We start from the raw sequence: 20,194 nt of genomic DNA on the forward strand, positions 1-20,194 counted from the left end.
AATGGCAGAGAATTACTTTCTTCTAGGTTATGGAAAGCAAAAAACTTAGGATAATCCATTTGGGTGTTTTTTTTTAATACAAGCAAAAGAAAATAAGCCCAGTGAATTTGTTGAAGTTTATATTTGGGGTTGTTTCTTGAAAAAACTGTGAAATAACTGCAATACACATGGATCTATTTTGTTGTGAAACAAGACAGTATCTTAGTAACTCCATAAAGATTTTGGAGCTTTTTACATAGTTCTAGAGAACATTTTGCTGTTCCTGATGTGTTCCACTAAATTAAGAAGAATTTAATAGTTGGGAAGACCTAAGTATCAAGCTGAAGGTAACATTTAAAGCTAAGATAACAAACTTCATGTGCAATTTGCCCTAGGGTGACCCTGCTTGAGCAGGAGGGCCAGACCAGATGACCCATTGTGGTCCCTTCCAACCCCACCCATTCTGTGATTCTGTGATTCACCCAAAACTGACCCACAGCTGGGCACTGAGAAAATCACACACTGGCCTGAGGACCTCTGCTTTAGGAAAGATATGGTGTAGCCCAGAAAAGAGACAGATGGATGAAGGAGTGAGGTATGAAAAAGGACAAATTGAGCTTGTCTGGTTTAGAAAAGAGAAAACTGGGATACACGTGATAATGATCTACCCACCTAAAAAACTTGTTGCAGAGCAGACAAAGATGAATTGTGCTCTCTGTCTGTTAAGTCATGCAACTTAATTTGCAGAAGAGGAGATTTAGATATGATTTCAGAAATGCTATCTAACTTTAAAAGGAAGGGCTGGAAGAGGCTGGCTATCAACTCCACAGCCTCCTTGGCTTCTTTATCTCAGCTCTCACAATCCTGTCCTCACCAGCAGACAGTTATTGTTAAGATTGCTCCTTCTTAGACAGGTTTAATATACAAAAAAAAAACAAGAATGGGAAATCTTTATCCACTGAGCAACACAACATCCTGTCTTCCTCCCAGATGAGCAAAACTGCCCTCTGACATTTATTGCAGGGATGCTTCACCTTCATAAATACCTGCCTGTTATCATTTACCAAAGTAAGACTTGTTCTCCCCAGCAATGAAGACACTCTTCTGGGAGGAACATACATCAAAAAGATTATTTCTGGAGTAGGGACCTACAGAAGTCCCTATGTGGCTACTCCTCAATCCTGAGGGACTCATAGGCACTGTAAAGGTTAGATTCTCATCTGTCAGGCTGGCCTAGGGCACTTCTCCTGACTTAGAGCCAGGGGGTGGAATAAAGGTTCTATGCAGCCCAGCATCTGCAATGATTTTTAGTTGGAATAATTTCTACCTTTTTTTTTTTTTTTTTTTTTTAATATATGGGTTAAAGGACAGAGACATTTTCCTTTTTTCAGTAGCTGAATTCAGAAACTGATCTATAAGATGTGAGAGTAGGAACATCTTTTCAACCACCTCCAAATCAACCAGGCTCAGCTGTTACAGAGACATGCAAGGCTTGCAAGAGGTGACATGCAAAAAACAAGCAAGAGGTTTTTGAAAATATCTTGGTTATGAAGAACTTAAAATGTTCTCTGACACTAAAAATTCCAGAAGGGGTTCTACTCAGGGCAGCCTGTATTTGCTATCAGAAATTTACTTTTCATTCCTAGAACTCTGGTGCACAAAAGATCCGAATTCCATTTTACAAAAACAGGAAAGGTAAGGGATGAGCAAGATGATTTTGTGACCAAACTCAAATCCCTGACATCTTAAATATGCCCAATAGTACACATGTAAAGCCAAACACTAAGCACCAGAACCAGCTCAGGAAGATTCTCATCAGTGTGGGCTTTGGGAACATCCACAAAATGTGGTAGAAAATCATGGCCAGCAAGCTGAGTCCCAGAGCTTAATTTAACTGTAGACTGTACACTACAAGGACTACACTTTCCCTTCTCAGGATTTGTAACTGTGAGGTAAATACAGTCTAACAAATTCACTTTGGGAATCAGAAGTCATGATATTTCAATTTGCCTACCATGTATCATAACTTATGACATAAGAAGACATTGTAAAAAAAATTAAACAATGATGCTTTTCTAATGATAGGCAAGGTGAAAAAAATATTACAAATGCCCCTAATCCCACCACAAAATTATTTTTCTACTCTTACAAGTTTAGCAAAAAAATGAAGAAGACAAGAGGTTGTCTGTATGGTGCAGATATATTATACTCTATTTTGGGGTCTGATTAGATTTTTTATATAATGTAAAAATATGACATGTTTTGTCACAAATTGAAGCAAAGCCTTCTCTTTTTAACTAGTTTGGGTATTTTTTCTTACCCATTCATGGCATTCTATTACGTCCATCATAAAAAGAAAATACTGTTGGTGATATTTTCTTGCAGAGACAGACATCAATGCTGAGCACTTAGCAGTATGTTATGTTTTTTGAAGATGCACTTGGGGGAATCAAAGTATTTTATTGCACAGTAGATATTATTCTGTTTGTACTTGCATTTCTCCAAACTTAAACCATTTGCAACATTTTATTTCAGAGCATACATAACCAAGAACACTGACTGGGTAATATTAAGTATTCAAACAATTCCTGCACATCACTTACCAAAAAAATGCCTTTGGGTAAATATCTTTGCTTTCTCTTTTTCTTTGCCTTTCCTTTGACAGTGCCCTTACATGACATGTTCTCGGAAAAAATGAACCACATTTTCTCCATTTACTGCTTAACAAAAATAAAATGAAAAAATGTTACAAGCTATAAATAAAATCATCTAGTATTTGTATTGCACTAATTTGTCAGGGGTTGAATAAATGTTAATTATACAGCTTTTTAAAAATCGGGCTTGTTAATGTCATTTTTAATTTAGAATGTTACACTGTAAATGTTTTCCATTGTGTTAATTTACACCTATTATTACAGCCTTCATTATTAGGTTTGCACTGGAACAGCTACTTTGTGCCACTGAAATTTGCTTAAAACAGCAGAAACAATTACTAATTAGAAGGGCATGTTTACTTTAATTATATTTATTTCCTAGTCTACTTTTATATGTAGCACACTATGAAAGTGTATGATTCAATTAGCCAAACCCATTTATCTCAGGCAATTCCTCAAATGAGTATTGCTTGGAAAGACAGCAAATTCCTTCAGCACTACTTTGTCCCATAAATTTCATATGTGACACTAATAAATACATATGGAGACTGGGTATCACTTTCTATGTGACCTCACTGCTTTCTCTGATTTTTGCTAATGTGTGTTCAGTAATTGCAGATTACCAGAATGACATTCTGTTTAAACAACAAGCACAACTGCTTTAATCAAAGATCTTAAACCACTGACATGGTGAGCCATCCTTAGCATTCATAAACTCAGGATCAATGGAAGATAAGCCCTCAGATCATTCAGATATCCACACACTGTGAAGCTACTACAGATATTCATCCACTGATATCTAGAGTTAGTCTTATGTATTACAAAGTGCTTTATAAATTTGCAAATCGAGTGCAATTTAAACTTCTTGGGAACAAAAAGTTAATGTCTTTATCCTTTACAAATAAGACTCTTTGAGCTTTTCCAGTGAAAGTTGCATTATCTATCCACTCACACAGATTAAAAAGGAAGAGAGTCATAAAAATTCTTTACAAATTACCTCCCTGAAGCTCATTCCTAGCATTATGTTTTAAACCTGAAGTGAGGAATAAAAAAAGAGTTATGTTTCTAATTGATAGTTGCTGCTCCTATTCTATGCAAATTATATTGGCAGGTAGTATGACATACTGTTGCTTTCAAATAACATTATTTCAGTACTTACAACAAAATTCATCACTCTGAAAAATAGAACTGCAGATAAAATTGTGCAAGCCATGGCTGATGCTGTCAAAGGAGCTTTGACAGGACTACAGCTCCCCAAACAGGGGCAATGGTTGCCTGTGGAATAAGGGGCAACAACTCTGCCCATCAGCAGTGATACCTGTAATGATCAATGCACAAATCTAGATCATCATGTTTCATTTGGTACCTCCCTCACAAAAGGAAATTTTTTTCCTAGTTAAATTGCTCTTTAACATACAATGTGTAAAAAAATTATGAAAATCTAAACTTCTAGTAAGAATTAAGCCATTATCTTATATGGCCAAAGATCACAGACCTTCCTCCTCCTAACCCACTGCAACAGAAAACAGTGTCTAAATAGAAAGCCTGATGCAATTCAGAAAAAGCTGCTATTAAAAAGTCAGCATTTTAAAAAAGCTAACAGAGACGTATCTCAGCTGAGGCAATTATTTTGTAGGTTAAGAGGAGAGAGATACTGCTGCAATTGAAGATTCATCTTCACAGGGGTTCTCAGGAAAGTCAACGCAAATCAGCTGAGGGGATGAAGTCAGTTCCCAGTCAGATGCACATATATTATGGCAGCTTATCCTTCCCCCAAGGGGAGCAGGGATCAACTGCACTGATGTAAGATCCCTCTGAGGACAGACCAAGCATCTTCATGCAGGGGTTTAACACATAATATACACAAGCTTACTCCAAGCATTTAGTGCCTCCTCTGCTCTGGTGTCACCTTTATCCACCCTGTGTGGTCACTGGTAGCAAAGGCTGACTTCATGGACCCCATCTCTGACCTCACACTAATAGCATCTTCTATTTATTTACATAGGGGGCACGGGGGCAGGAGGTTATACAAAGTACACTGGACATTTCTAATAGCTAACTATCTTTAATAATGAAGTGTAGGATAACCAACCTAGTCTGAGTCACAAGTAAATCAAATAAATGAGTATTGAAAATTAATGTAATTAGTAAAAATTTCTGATTGGTGTTTTTATTTTAAATTTTGTAATTAAAACTGAGAAATCCATGTTTTGTAACAAAATTAAGCCGGTACACAAGCAACTTCTGGCATGAGCAATTAAAACTGAAATGAAGGTGGAAGTGCTATTTCATTGAAGTCAGAACCACATGTATTTCTGTGGTACAAACAGCTGTAATGAATTGAGTTCTAAAGGTTTAGGATATATACATGCAAAGCAGGTACATGCCTTTTAAAAAAGAGGCCTGTAGTTGTAATATTGAGCAGACTTCAGAAGAATATGAGTTTATAAGAGAAATATATTGATTTACTCTCATATTTTCCTAGTGACATATACATTCTTGTAACCATGGGCTGGCTCTTTTTAGGCTTGTTCAATATGGTCCCTCCAACCCCCAAAAGGGGTTATTTGCAACAACTGACTAAAAGCAATGATATATGCTTTTCTGACCAAGTATTCAGCTTGATCTAATTCTTTTCACTCCACCACAGCCTATTATGACAAGGAAAAAAAAAAAAAAAAAAAAAACATAGATAAGCCTGGTATCTTCTTCAATGCTTGCAATGCTGAGGCACCTCAGAGCTTTTTGATTACTTTTAGCCCACATCCACCAGGTATTAAGCCCACTGAGTGTGAAGGAGCACATCAGCCCCAGCTCTGCCTGGCCAGCCAGGGGGGCACTCTGCCTTGCTGGTGCAGAACATGGCATTTGCACTCCTCCTGTCCTTCTCCTCTTGCCCCTCAAACAAATATTGAGGCATGACAGCCTTCTCCAAAAAAGGATGATCCAAAGATACTGCATCCAGTGGAAACCTACCCGTGCAGACAGATAACACACAACACAAGTCATATCACAAGTCTTATGTTCCCCATTACTCCCAGTAGAAAGCAACACTATTTTAACTCAATGTCCCAGACATGGAGAGCACAGGGAAAATGCAGCCATCCTCAATTCAGGGCTGATGGATAAGCAACAACTCCATTAATCCATGCCTGTGATCTGACACTATCTAAAAGGCAAGGCTGCTTCCCAGGGAGCCTGTCTGGTGCCCGCTCCTGCAGCTGTTGTGCAAAAGGCTTCAATTAGGACTGACCTCAGCATGGAATATTTATCCCTGGGCGACAAAGAAGCATCACAGACTCAGTGCCCTTCTCTCTGAGACTGGGCTGAAGCTGTGCCATGGAGGATCCACCTCCCCCAGACCCACCAGGAGTATGGTGGAGCAGCACTGTAACACCAGCTAAAACAAAGAAATTAATTTCTTGACTATTTGCAATGCAGGGAGCAGCAGTGTGTGCCCAAGCATGCTCCCCTCTGCAGGACTGCCAGCTACCTTGGGGCAGTGCTGCTTCCCACTCATGCTCACACACAGACACCCACTCACACACAGGCAGCTGCACCCTACATACAACATGGGGAAAAAACACAGCAAACTGGAAGTTACAAGAGACTGAAAGATATACTCAGGTATCACGTGGATCCTGAAAACCAAAGGAAATTGCAAGGAAAAAAAAAAAAGGTAGGAGGGAATATCTGAAAAGTGACTGTATTCAAATATTCCCTACACAAACTCTTTTTTTACTAAAGCTGTTAAATTACCTTCTAAAGAAACATAGACCTGAGTGCTGCTGTAGCAATAAAGAAGCTGCTGAAACACAGCATTCAGACCCAGTCCAGTAGGGTTAAGATTACCTTTATTTCTGATTCACTCAACCTGCCACCCCACCCAAAAATGCAAAACCAGATGGAGGTCACTTTAAAACAGATATATGAACCCTTCTTAAAGCCATTTTTTAAAATCTCTTTTTACCATGAGATTCTGGAAAACTGGGCAAGTGTGGTAGAATGAAATGATTAATAAAGCAAGAATTCATCCGAATCAAAGGTAAAGCAAGCAAAAATGACAAGCAGAAGGAGAAAGCATCTTTAAAAAATTACAAGAGAGCTAGTTTTGGATTTAAAGGCAACACCAAGCCTGCCAACTTCTCAAAGAGACTGCCAAGAAGCCAGATGCCATAACTGGAAGGATATTATCCAGAGTTTTACATCTGAGTCTCATGAGTGCCTTTGAAAAAGGACAAAAAAGGGATGCTGGCAAGAGTTCAACTGTTTAATTTCTATCCCCACCCTAAATATTTATTTAAAAGTCAAATTGAAACCATTGCAAAAATTAAAGACAGGATGAGTAAATACAATGTTAAGTATTTGCAATGACCCACAAGGGCAAGCTAGCCCTACTAAAGTACTGGAAAAACCTCTGGGAACACAAATTACAAAGGTCATCCCAGACTCCCTGTTTGAGCTGGGCTTGGAGTCCCTGAGGAAAGGCTTGTGATGGCTGAGTTTATAGAAGTGGTGCCTGCAGCCAGGGTGGGAGCAGGAGGACTCTCCCCTTGTGTCCCACCAGGCAGTGGGCACAGGGCTGACCCCCAGCACACAATGATCCTCACCCCTCTGTGCTCCAGAGCAGCAGTCTGAGCTGCACAGGGGCTGGCACGGGTGCCCAGCAAGAACAATGCCTTTGTTTTGGCCATGCTGGAGGCGTGTTGGAACCGATGGTATCAGGGAGGAGATGCTGACCACCCCTGAGACAGACCACCAGAACAGTTTACATGGTCTACAGCTCTCTCAGCTCTCACAGCCAAAGAAGCCAATGGAATGAGGCAGGCAAGCAGCCTGCCAGAAACGAGGTGCAAAAAAAAACCCCCAAAGCAAGTGAAGAGTATCTGATCAGTGAACAGACGAAAGGTTGACCTCATCTGCTCTGCAGCAATGTCCCCAAAAGCGTCAGGTAGCTCTGACAAATTGAATCCAGCCCCTCTAATAAGAAATAAAGTGATCCTATTTGGAATTTCAGAGTGAGTGAAAGAGCATTTACACAGGGCTCTGCAGAACCTGAAAGCTCAAATTCTGATTTTAATTTGCGTAGCCCCCATTTTGTGAGCACATAAGCACACACATCTAAAACACTTGAATAATTCCATTTAAATCACTGCAACTCCTCCTGTGCATCAAGTTAAACATTTGCACAGGGTCCATTTAGGTCACAGCCTTGTGATGTTTATGCAGAAAAAAAAAATTTGGTACCAGGTTGATTTGTATATCCTGCTGTCACTTGGCAGTGAGCATTTGTATCCCTTGACGTTAACTAGCATCTGTCAAGTACTCTCCTATAAAAAAGTTATTCAGTTGCACACATTTGTAATATGCAACTGCACATATTTCTCGGGTAAAGAAAAGGCAGTTATTTTGAATTCTGCCATAAAATACAGCATGAGTGTAAACTACGAACTGCAGAACACAAAAAAATGTAATGACTTTTTCAAATACTGGCCAAGTAAGCAGGATTTTATGAGACAAGAAACAAATGTTCAAGTCAAAACTGCAAATGGAAGTGACCATGCCTGCACTGGACTGGAAGGAGCACAAGACCCACCCAATACTCTGACAGGTTAACATCTCATCTTTTCAAACATGCTGTCTGTGTCTCTCCTTCTGGACTTTTTACAAGCTCATTAGGACTCAATATGGCTTTTGAAGGTTATTTTCTTTAAGAAAACACCAGCCAGTGTGCAAAAAAATAAATGAAATACTGAATTAACCTCAATCCTCCTTTTAGCTAGTTCAAGTCTTGTTTATAGTGTGCACGCACCACTTTGCATTTACCATGAGGCTCCTCAATTAGTTCATAGCCAAGTTAACCTTCTATCTCCCAGCAAATATAACTCATGCTCATTTTATACAACACAGCATTCTGCTGGCTATTATCCATCATTTACAAGTGTTATTTGTCTATAAAAATGACACTAAAAAGTTGAAAAATGATTCTGCTCTGCCTGCTTCTGGATGTGTTTTAACAAATGATACCAATGCAAAAGGCTCTAAGTCATGTAAGAAGCAATTAGTCAAGGAAGCCATAAATATTTTTTAAAAAGGATGTAAATGATTGCTTGCCAGATAGTAAAAGCTCTAAAGGTTGCTACATAATAAAAGACTGAACCTACACATACATATCTGAGTAACTTTACCCTTGTGTGCAATCCCATTAGGATGAAGAAGGTTACTCAAGCAAGTAACATTATCCAGGTGACTGTTTGTCCTAAAATAGTTAAAATAGCGTTCTTCATTATTTATCGTTAATGAAGTTAATCAAATTCAGTGGTACTTACTCATGCATGCATTGAATAGAAACCTGAACATGACATGCATATTTATGGAACAGAGATTGAAAGATCATTATCAGTAGGGAAGAAAATCCAGCAAAGAAAAGGATGCGTAAAATGTGTCTGTTATCTTATTAGAACATAAACTGTTTTGCTTTAAACATAAATATTTATTTTAATTAATTCAATTAACCTAAATAATAGCTTCCACACATGACAGCTACAGCTAATATAGGAATTTCATGATTTCTGATGGCCACATCCATCAGCCAACTGGTCTAATTCCACAGAAGTCAATGGAGCTCCACCAATTTATATCATTGTGTGTCTGACCTGTAACTCCCCACTAAGTGAATTTAAATATAACATACTGCGCATCACCAGAAACACAAAAGAAAAAAAAAAACAACAGCCAAAAACCCCTGCTCTATTTATTTTGCAGTTCACAAATAAGGTGAGCATGCCCCATGTTCATTGCAAAATTCTGAAATTGCAACTTAGGGGCTTTTTATTTTTAAATTTAGATACCTGTAAACAGGTTTAGAGGCAAGACAGATGGGTTTGGCAATCCCAGAGAGAGAAGGGATGAAAAAACTTTGAAACTGCAATTATTAAATATTCATGCCACTGGCATTCTCTATCTTCAGTGAAGTCCTTGCTCTATATATGGAATGAAACCTATGGTTAAGCACATGAATCTACCAGCTATCAGTTTTGAAAGAGTTCAGTGTAATGTGGAGGGGAAAAAACTCTAGGTTACTAAATATACATTAAAATATATAGAGAAAATAGGGAAAGAAGACAAATTTCTCATGTTCCTTGGCCTTTAAAAAACAACACATACATTTTCTTCCAAAAACATTCTTATTGTTCAAACAGCTGAAGAAAAAACAGCACATTACTTTCAACCATATTTTCGACTTCTAAGGTGATTTTATTAACTCCTTTTTATTGCACAGTTTAAATATTCTAATTGGCACCCAGCACACTTTCTGTCACTAGATATCCATTAGTCTTTAATGGGTTTGAAATGGTCCATAGTATTACAAGGCTGGCAGAGCTACTGCAGCCCCATTTACAACAATGCAAGGTAAGTGGGGCATAAAAACACAATGGTTAATGCCACTGCATGCATAGGAAAACCCCACACTCTCCAGTTCCTCCAGGAGGAGAGGAGAGGAGAGGAGAGGAGAGGGAGAGGGAGAGGGAGAGGGAGAGGGAGAGGGAGAGGGAGAGGGAGAGGGAGAGGGAGAGGGAGAGGGAGAGGGAGAGGGAGAGGGAGAGGGAGAGGGAGAGGGAGAGGGAGAGGGAGAGGGAGAGGGAGAGGGAGAGGGAGAGGGAGAGGGAGAGGGAGAGGGAGAGGGAGAGGAGAGGAGAGGAGAGGAGAGGAGAGGAGAGGAGAGGAGAGGAGAGGAGAGGAGAGGAGAGGAGAGGAGAGGAGAGGAGAGGAGAGGAGAGGAAACACATCTGCTGCCCAGTGTGTGTGCTGGGGCTTCCTCCCACTCCATGAGCAGATGGAACACATATGGGCACTGATAGTCTGATACACCTATTCAAGGAAAAATGAGAACTGGGAAGCTTTCTTACTGTGAATGAGAAAGCCCTTCCCACTAGCTCACTGTAGCTGTGTAAATGAAAAGAAAAAGAAAATCTGAGCTCCATATGATAATTTTTAATTTAATTCATCTCCTTGCAAGAGGTTTAAAACATCCCGTGTTTTATGATGCTTAGGAAATACCAATAAAAGCCCACAGAAATCTGGAAATCTGTCTGCTGCTACATAAATAATTCCCCTGCCTCTACTCCTAGGTAAGTGCAAAGGCCACATGAAGATTCATTCCCTCTTTCCCTGTCCCCCTCCCCAGCTTTTCAGGACAATTCAATGTGAAGGAATAATCATGTTCTTCAGCAGCCTTCTTTACTGAGTCAAAATAACTGATTCCACACATTTAATCCCAGAATCCCTCTTTTATCCTTTAATTATGAAGTGGTGCCTGTTCAAATTAAAGCAGCATTGCTTGTAAATATTTTCAGGCACAAAGGAAGAAACAAAACCAGCTAAGCAATTTGGTAACAATGAAGGTGAAAATATCCTGAACCTAAGGACATTTTGCATTTCTGAGTTACAAGGGATAAGACAGTTTTTATTTGGGTGGTTTTACACAATAAATTTTAAAGAGTAGTTGCTTAAGTACATCTAAAGGTTAAACCTTCAAGCAGCTAATCTGTATGTAAGAACAAGTAACTGTCAAATACTTAACCTTTTACAGATTAAAACTGTCTGCCTAACAGATGTGAAATCGTCATTGTTGTAATTGTCATAAGTAGATATCTGAGCATTTTCTGGAGATAAGATCTCTTTTTTTTTGAGCAGTAATTTTATGCCTTGGGTCACTTGCATGTTCACAGCTGTGATAAAATCACTTCTTCCCATAAGAAGTTGTATGCCAGGACTCTATAACTGCTGTACTGGTTTCCAGCACCACAGTTATTGGTTGTAACAGGCAGTTTTAAATTACTATAAAATGAACTCACAGGGCAACTGGAAATGTTTTATTGTTCAATTGCTGGAAGTGGTTGTGTGAGTGAACTTTCACAATAGTATGGCTAGGGCATAGCAAAAGAAAATGCTTCAATTTCTGATATGCTTCTAATGTTAGTATACAATACTGCTCTTTGACAACACTTGACAGAAACACACACAGTCACTAGAATATGTCTAGAATGCCATCACATTATGTTGATCAGTTATAAGCATTATGGATAGAAAAGAAAAATGTTTCTGGTATAAGTGAGCATGGAAATGGCATTTTTCCCATATGTTGCTTATATATAGCAGGGAAAACTAGCTTGACACCCTTCAGCTATTCTGTGTGGACATATGTTCTTACAGGGGTCTGTGCTCAGGCCCACATCCTGCAACTAGACCAGGCACTTTCACTTTCAGTCTGAGCAAAAGGCAGTCATTAGACTGCCTGGTAGCCCAGTCACCTCACAAGGCCAGGATGACACTCAGACATGCAGGGCTTGAGGGCACAGACTCCAGCTCTCACTGTGCTGCTCAACAAGCATTGGGAAAGGTGGTCTGTGCCAGACTCAGGTCCAGGTTTCACCCTTCTCTTCCCTCCAACTTTCTGCAGCTTTTACCATTTTAGCTGTAAATACCAGAGAACAGGATTCCTCTGGCTCAAGCTGCTGCCCTAGGTCCAGCACAGGGACAGTGACTGCCCTTCACAGCTGCCTCCCATGCCAGCTTTCCTGAAAGACCCAAATCACCCCATAAGGAAATTTCCTGCAAGTATGTCTTTTGGGCTCTGTGCCAGATATCCAACCTGCACTTTTTCCCTCCATCTAACTATAAATATGATTGTGAATAAAGAAAGAATTCTTTTTTTTCCCCCAAACTCACGTTTGTTTCCCAAATTGACATGTACTGCATGGTCAACAAGGTTTCCTTGGAAAGCAAAGCATCTAGACTGTGGTGTCTCCCTGCCATCTAGTCCCTCTTCCACAGCTGCTATTTTGAACCTGCTAGTTGATTTCAGCCACATCTCACAGACATTTCCAAAAAGTCCTACAGAAATCAGCAGCAGTTCACACTGTGCTAATAATTTGGTCTATATCCATGCCAGCTGATGGCAGCCAGTTGTCCATCAGCCCACGAGCCCTGCTGAGTCCAAGCACAGCTCTGAAACTGCCCCAGACTTGTCTCCTTCCCACATCACCAGAGGAGCACAAGGGAAGATGCCATCACTGGCAAAGAGTTTATGCAGTGGGGCTCCTGCATTACAAGACACAAAACTATGGTGTATTTTTGGTAATTCCACTGCTCAGGGAAACTTTTTCTTTTCCTATCTAGATTATTATTATTATTAATAATAATAATAATAGTAATAGTAATAGTAATAGTAATAGTAATAGTAATAGTAATAGTAATAGTAATAGTAATAGTAATAGTAATAGTAATAACTACTGACTACTAGCAAATATCAGTCAATACCCTTTTGGTATTCAAAGCCCAATCACCGAAAATAAAAATGAGGTTTTGAAGAGCAACAAAGAATGCCAAAAAAAGCACATAACCTCTTGCAAAGCACAGTGCAAACAACCCCTTGCACCCCAATTTGTCTGGAAGGGAGATGCAAAACTTTGTGTGTCACCATCACGCCTGTGAGAGGTCATTTCCGGGACAGAGTGAGGCAACAGGCACTGCCCTGCACTGTGCATCAATGCAGCTCCCCTGCAAGTTTATTTATGAGCTGAACTTGAGCAGGGAATGCCAGCTGTGCCATATTGTAAAGTGGATTTGTCATGTGGATTTATCTATACTCTGTCCATTAAGTCACCCTTGGGAACAAGCACTAGTTAGAACTCCCTGATAGATGCGAATGGTTTTATACAGATGAGAGGAAAAAAAAAGGAATGCAGTGGTTTCAAGAGACTGAAGGAAAAAAAAAAGGTATTATTAGCACATCGAAAGGCATCTGAAATATAAATTATTTGAAAGCTCATCACTTTATATATCCTGTTAATTACATGGTTAATATTATGGAATCTGACAACTCCCCACAGACACCAGGACTATTGATGAGTTCCATTTTATGTTAGAAATTTCTTTCTTCTTTTCAGAATTACCTCTTTAACCTCTTTCAGTCCAATAAATTCACATTAAAATGTGACCAGGAGTGACAACCTTGGGAGAGGACTAACCTCTCCCTCTATCATGTCATTTTAGCCTCAGTCTCAAATTGGTACAGCACTCCCCTAGCTATTAGCTCAGCTCTTCCCCTGCCTCCTGAGTAGATGAAGCAGTATGTCTAATTAATTTACAATCCTTAAGTACAAAGGTAGCTATCAGCAAAACTATATTAAAATCAAACTACCAATAAGGTAATTGTAAAATCATAATTTTCTGGGATGTTTTCCACTAAATACCATCTTAGTATGAAGGCTGAATGTTTTCGGAAGTTTAGCCTTAGAGCTACATGAAAGTCAAATACTTCATATATTATAGTATATCTCACTCCATGAAAAAAAAAAGAAAAAAGAAAAAAAGACAGATGCTCTTTAATACAATGAAATGCAATTTAAAGCCAAGTCAATAAGATAGTAACCTCTTATCCTCAAATGAGGGCTATGCTATACATCATGGCTTAGAAGTTAAAAATGAAGAGAATGGTTCTTGCCACTCATAATTCAAAGGTTGTTGTCAAAAGCTTTCTGTTCATAGAAATGCTATTGGTTTTATTCAGCTGGCAGAAGCTGTGCAGTATTCTAAGCAGCTCAGACAGATAGCTTTTTAGCTATTCAGTTCAGAGCCAAATTTTCCTGAACAGCATAAGGACTTGATTTTGCTAATGTATACATGTTGCACTGTACCCAGTTCCAGAAATAACCCGCATCCCTGAATGCAGGCTGAGGTCTAGGGAGGATACATGCTAACAGTCAGATTCCCTATTTTTCTTTGCACTTGAAGAGGCCAGACACAATCAGCAGAAAAGGACTGCTCCAACTAAGAAGCCCTCTGACACAAAGCCCTGCTGCTGTCCAGCTCCCTACCTGCTTCTCACTGGTGAGAAAATACTGAATATTGGGGGTGGGAGGCAAGGGCCCACTGCAGCACAGCAGCAATGGGCAGGATCCTCCACTGAGCTCCCACCATCCTCATGAAACTCATTTCTGTGGAACCAAATAGCTGAGGGACACGAGAAGCAACCAACCTTCTGCAGGCAGCATCCTCTCCCCCTCTCAAGCCTGAAGGGAATAGAGATGAGGTGTGAAATCTGAAGTCCCCTTAACTCCCCCATTTTCTCTGCTTGTCAGACGAGTGATACTTGCCAGCATCCTGAAGGGGAGCCTTTTCTCTTTCTTGTTCCCCTGAATAAACCCCCTTCTGCCACCATGACATTCCTGCGTGGTCAGGGACAGCAGGAGAGGAGCTGAGTTCATCTGCTGTGAGAAGCTGTCAGCATCTCCCTTAAGGAGGGCAGACTGCCAGCCTCTCAGAGCCACTTATGTGGTGGCCTGGCCTCAAGCAACCCTCATTTCCCACTGTCACATTCCTGTACACAGCATCATCCTCTCTCCTGTGGCCATGCCTGACCAGTCCTAGGCTGGTCCTAGTCCCCTGTGGTCAGTGCAGGTCATGTAAAAGGCAGAGACAGGAAGCAGAATGCTGGTCCAGCCAGTGACTTCTCTAAGACAGCCCAGAAGTGTTGCAAAGGCACAGCTGAAGCCTTAGGTGTGAAATCTCCCACTGTTTGCTCGGTGTTGTGTGGTGTCAGTGGCCCTGAGGAGTGAGCAACTGCAGCAGGAACAGACAGAAATGTTCCTGCTGACAGGGACAGAACAGGATGCTTATTTGTCCCATTTTCTTTCTTCAGGGAAATTATCTGCTACTGCTAATGCTGAAATCTGTGCATTGTGTTTGTGTCTGCACCAGGCTGAGCATGAGAGAAGTTGCCAATTACAGGTAGAGGCTATCTTCAAAATTTGGATAGAAGCTGCTCATTCTGACTGTTCTACCTTATAGTAGTACTTCTCACTCTTAAAAGAAACCCCTTGAATTTGGTACAGGCATTACATTTGCTGTATTTTAAATCTATACAAGCAAATTCAGTTAAATAACTGCTCATATGTGTGCAATTTTCCACATATCAATGCCTGCATCCTGCAGGCTGCAGAGCAGACTACTCAGTTTAAATCCTCATGCATTTTGCTTGCTCACATACAGGTAAGGCCATAGTTACTGATATTCTTTTAGAAACCTGACCTGCTGTCCACTGGGAATTATTACACATCTCACCATAAAATGCTGGATAGAGGATAAATCCTGTATGAGAGCATGAGGACACACATGCCTTTACCCTTATGTACTGCACATGCCTTTTCCCCAGGCACATACCTGGCAGGTGCAATCCAGACCTTCATTTGTCACTCAGACACCAGTAATGGGCTCTCCAGAAATGCTCTAAATAGATTAGATTAGAATTATCTTCTGTCTTTTTAGACCATCTTGGCATTAACAAAAAACTGGATATATTTTCCAGGCAAACATGTTTTCTCTGAAAAACTGAAAGATAGGACAAATGTTCCTGTCTCCTCTGAAATAACATTTACCACCTCTTGCTAGAGAGTAGCAGCTGGCATCAGTTAATCTGGTGGGATAACAATAAACTTAATAAATGTAATGACATTAAAATCTGAACCTTCTTCTAAAATACTTGTACAGGGATGAGCTGCACAGCTGTGTGCAGAGTTTGGCATCCAACTCTCAAAATGGACCTCAGTGTGCTGCACTGGGTGCTAAAGATCCCCATAGGGAAAATGGGGAGAAGCCAGCATCAAAGAGCCAGCTCTTAACACCCAGAGGCTACACTGGGAACCAAACCTTATGCCAGCCAAAGGAAAATGTCAAAGAGAACTTTCAGGTTTTGCTGTGATTAGACTTCCCAGTGGAAGCAGGACTCACAGCTTGAGTGTCACCTATGTGCCCTCTTGGGTATTTAGGTCAGACAAGGGGGGCATAATTCTCTTTGAAAAGAAGACCAAAGGACACAGGTAAGCACAGTGTTTTGCTAACAATCCAGTGGTCAAAGCAGCATCATAAGAAAATAGGAAGCCCAGATCCAAGTATCTCTCTAGCAGAAGCTTCACATCCAGAGATTCAGTCTCAAGAACATGAACTACTTACCAGGTCAAAGGCTAGTTCTGGATGACCTTCAAAGCCCTTCACCACACTCCCTGGAGCCTGATCTGGGAATGGAGGGATCATGGAGCCAGGAGTAAAGTGGAGGGAACATTCAGCTGTAAAAGGGGAGTCCTGACTTGCCTGGGTGGCATCATCCCAAAGACACATGGCGTGTGACACACAAGCAGCACAGACAGCGTGTGGCCATAGCACATCTTGGACTTCTCCAGGCCTTTCAGTACTGGACTAAAGAGTCTGCTAATCCCCAAATTGCTTCTAGGTATGTGTAGTAGCAAAACTGGAGCTAAGTCTAAATGTGCTTCTGCCAAAAAGCATCATCTTGGGTGCCCAGTCCAGTTGTGTGGGGTTTCTGGGTCATGGGATTTGCTATGTTAATTCTGCCAAACCTGTGCACATAAACCACTGTGTGGCACCTTCCCTAAAAGTGGTAAAACTCAAGTAAGGATCTGCTTTGGTGGCACATCATCAGCTAAATTAATCTCCTTACATAAACTTGCACTGCCTTGGTTCAGTGAACAAATCAAAATCCATTCTCCAAATAAGCCAGAGAAATTTCTGGCTGATGTTGCAATTGCTAGGCACATTAAATGACAAATAAAATCAAAGTGATTTTCACTGGTTTGGATACATAAGCCAATAGTACTTTATTGGATTCAGCTTCCAACCTAGGTATGTCTCCAGCCTGCTAACAAGCACTCTTTGTGGATTACTCCTGTACTTTGACCTTCCAGAACTGTCTCATTTTGATTTCCACTGAAGACCTAAGGTTCTTCTGTCTCCCTCAGACTGTACCCCCCATAAGCAATGTCTCTTGCCTGAACTGAGTGAATTTCTCAGTCATCACATACCTTAGATTACAGACTGCAGGTTTAGATGCATCACTGTATGAAGTACTGCACAAAGAGCAATCTGCTGACATGCTTAGGAAACACAGTCTCACAAATAAGCCTGGCTCACCTCTATCTTTTTAAGCCTGTAAGGTGGTCATGCCCACAAAGATAGGGTTCACACCCTCTGGGAAGCTTTGGGCACAGGTACACAGCACAGCAGGGAGACCAGTGGAGAGCTTTCACATGTAGCACCATGCAGCCCTGTAGCTTTGTTCTAGAAGAAGCATAGATGTACTTGCATGATGCTGAGACCAAAATAGTCACTCGTTTCTCCTGAAGAAAAACAACCATGGACAAAGCTGATCAACTCAGATGTTTTTCTCTATGAACACAGTGGAACTGTTTACAGATCTACAGATGTGATGCTCAGTGCAACTGGTACCAAGTATCACACAGGATTACTTCAGGTAAATACAAACACACTGTTAATAATAATCATGCAATTTGTTTTTATCATCACCCAGTATTCTTTTGCAGAATCTTTCAGCTCATCTGGTCCACATCAACTGCATGATAACTGAGTGTTAATTTTTACATCCTTTCCCTGAAGTATCTCTTCTGCTCTTCTGCATCCTTGCAATAAATTTTTTTATACCAGAGATTTTCTTCAGAGAAAATAGCTCCCCAAGCTCCTGCTCCTACCTCTCTATCCACAGTATTGCTGAATATGTCATATCCAGGCTCTACCTCATCCTCTGCTTAACTAGACCACAGTTATTTTCAAAGATCCTCCTCTATGTTTTGTCATTATTGTAAGAAGGTCAGTTTCTGTTCACTTGAGTAAAAATATAACTGATGCTATTTTTCTGGTGTTAAAACTACATACCACAGACTAAGAAAAGCATCAAGTGCACTCTTTGCCTATCAGTAAAAGACTGGTATTACAGGTACCAAAAACTTGACCTGAACATGTCCCATATTTGGCTGCATTAATTTTTCCTGACTGCTGAGCAAACCTTTTCAAACCTAAATCTTTTCAATTACATCATATTCATGAATGTGTCACACCTCACTGTGCCATTGTGCCAGAGACTCATTAAAGATCTACTCAGAGCTTCCTTCCTAATTTATATTTCTTCTATGGGCTGCTTTGATTTGAGAAATCTCTTTTGCAAAAGGAAAGACGTCCATTGTTTGGAGTCTAAAAGGAAATGTAGGTGTTTAATTGTTGGATGTGGTTTTCATTATACTTTCTCTCTCCACCACAACCCTCTTCGTAAGCTGTGACAAGTCTGTTGGCAGCCTGCTGTATCAGACTGGGGGTAGCTGACTTGATAAGCTTGTCATCCAGATGAAGAAAAACACAAATTCCCTCCGACTTTGCCCAGAATTTTTAATTAGCTTAAAGGCAGTGTCCTAAATTGGCACAGAAAACTACCATGACAAAGTCTGAAGGAGACACAATACTGTAACTCAATAGGGTCTAGTAGTATTTTACATGCTTTCTGGTTTATTGAAACCAAGTTAGCACCTTTGCCCTGAATATACTCCTTATTTAAACACAGTGCAGTGACATACAGTCCAGTAAAGTCCCCTGCCTCATTTCTATGCAGCCCATATCATGATGATAAAGAAGGCACATTTACTAGAAAACATAAAAAAGAAGATGCTTTTATTTTTACAAAATCAGTCACCCACTCTCATAGCACTGAGGTCCTTTCCCTCATTTCCCAAATGAATGCAGAAGTGGGGATGAAGGAAGTGCCAGTCTGGTCAATGTTATGATTCTCCACTGCCATTTTTCAATGGGGCTCGTTATCTCTACCACTCAGACCAAAATAAAATCAAATCCTAGTGTACACACTTGGGGTTTCCAATAGCCAAGTGGTAAGGAAGCATTTTCAATAAATAAATTGCATGTGGCTACCTTTGGATGGACGGACTGTTCAGTGGAGAAGGAATTGGCTGGATGGATGCAGACAGAGAGTTGTGGTCCATGTCTCTATCCAGAGGGAGGTGTGTGATGAGTGGCGTCCCCCAGGGCCCTGCCTGGGGACTGGTGCCCTTCAGTGCCTTCATCACAGACACTGCCAGTGGAACCCAGGGCACCCACAGCAAGTTGGCAGATGGCACACAGCTGAGCAGTGCAGGTGACACAACAGAAGGACAGGATGCCATGGAGAGGGACCTGGACAAGCCTGACAAGTGGACACACCAGAACCTCATGATGTTCAACAAATCCAAGTGCAAGGTGCTGCACCTGGGTTAGGGCAATGCCAGATATGAGTGGATGGGGGAAGAAGTCACTGAAAGCAGCCCTGCAGAGGACCTTGGGGGGTCTGGGGGATGAAAAGCTGAACATGAGACAGGGGTGTGTACCAATGGCATCCCTAGCTGCACCAAAAGATGAGTGGCCAGCAGGTCCAGGGAGCTAATCCTGCTGTCATGAGACCCCACCCAGAATATGCATACAGCCCTGGAGTCCTCCACACAATGAACCTCAGAGAAGGCTAAAGGAGGGCCACAGAGGTGATCAGAGATCCTCTCCTGAGAATACATGCTGAGAGAGCTGGGGTTGTTTACCATGGAGAAGAGAAGGCACCAAGAAGGCCTCAACAAGGCCTTCCAGTACCTAAAGGGGGCTTAAAAAAAGGAGGGAGAGAGACTTTTCAAACAGGCAGATAGTGACAGGACAAG

The 20,194-nt window shown here is 40.9% G+C and overlaps 1 protein-coding gene across 1 annotated transcript in view; it reads right to left on the minus strand.

The window, feature by feature from the left end:
* LOC130253344 (AF4/FMR2 family member 3-like) overlaps positions 1-19,495 on the minus strand; it is a 126,791-nt gene extending 107,296 nt beyond the window's left edge. The window contains exon 1 of the mRNA XM_056491855.1: positions 19,425-19,495. Coding sequence (XP_056347830.1) covers positions 19,425-19,495 — 71 coding nt within the window. The remainder of the gene's footprint in view (positions 1-19,424) is intronic.
* Between the last annotated feature and the right edge of the window lie 699 nt (positions 19,496-20,194).

Source organism: Oenanthe melanoleuca, chromosome 1 (assembly GCF_029582105.1).
Source record: "Oenanthe melanoleuca isolate GR-GAL-2019-014 chromosome 1, OMel1.0, whole genome shotgun sequence".
Classification (NCBI taxonomy): domain Eukaryota; kingdom Metazoa; phylum Chordata; class Aves; order Passeriformes; family Muscicapidae; genus Oenanthe; species Oenanthe melanoleuca.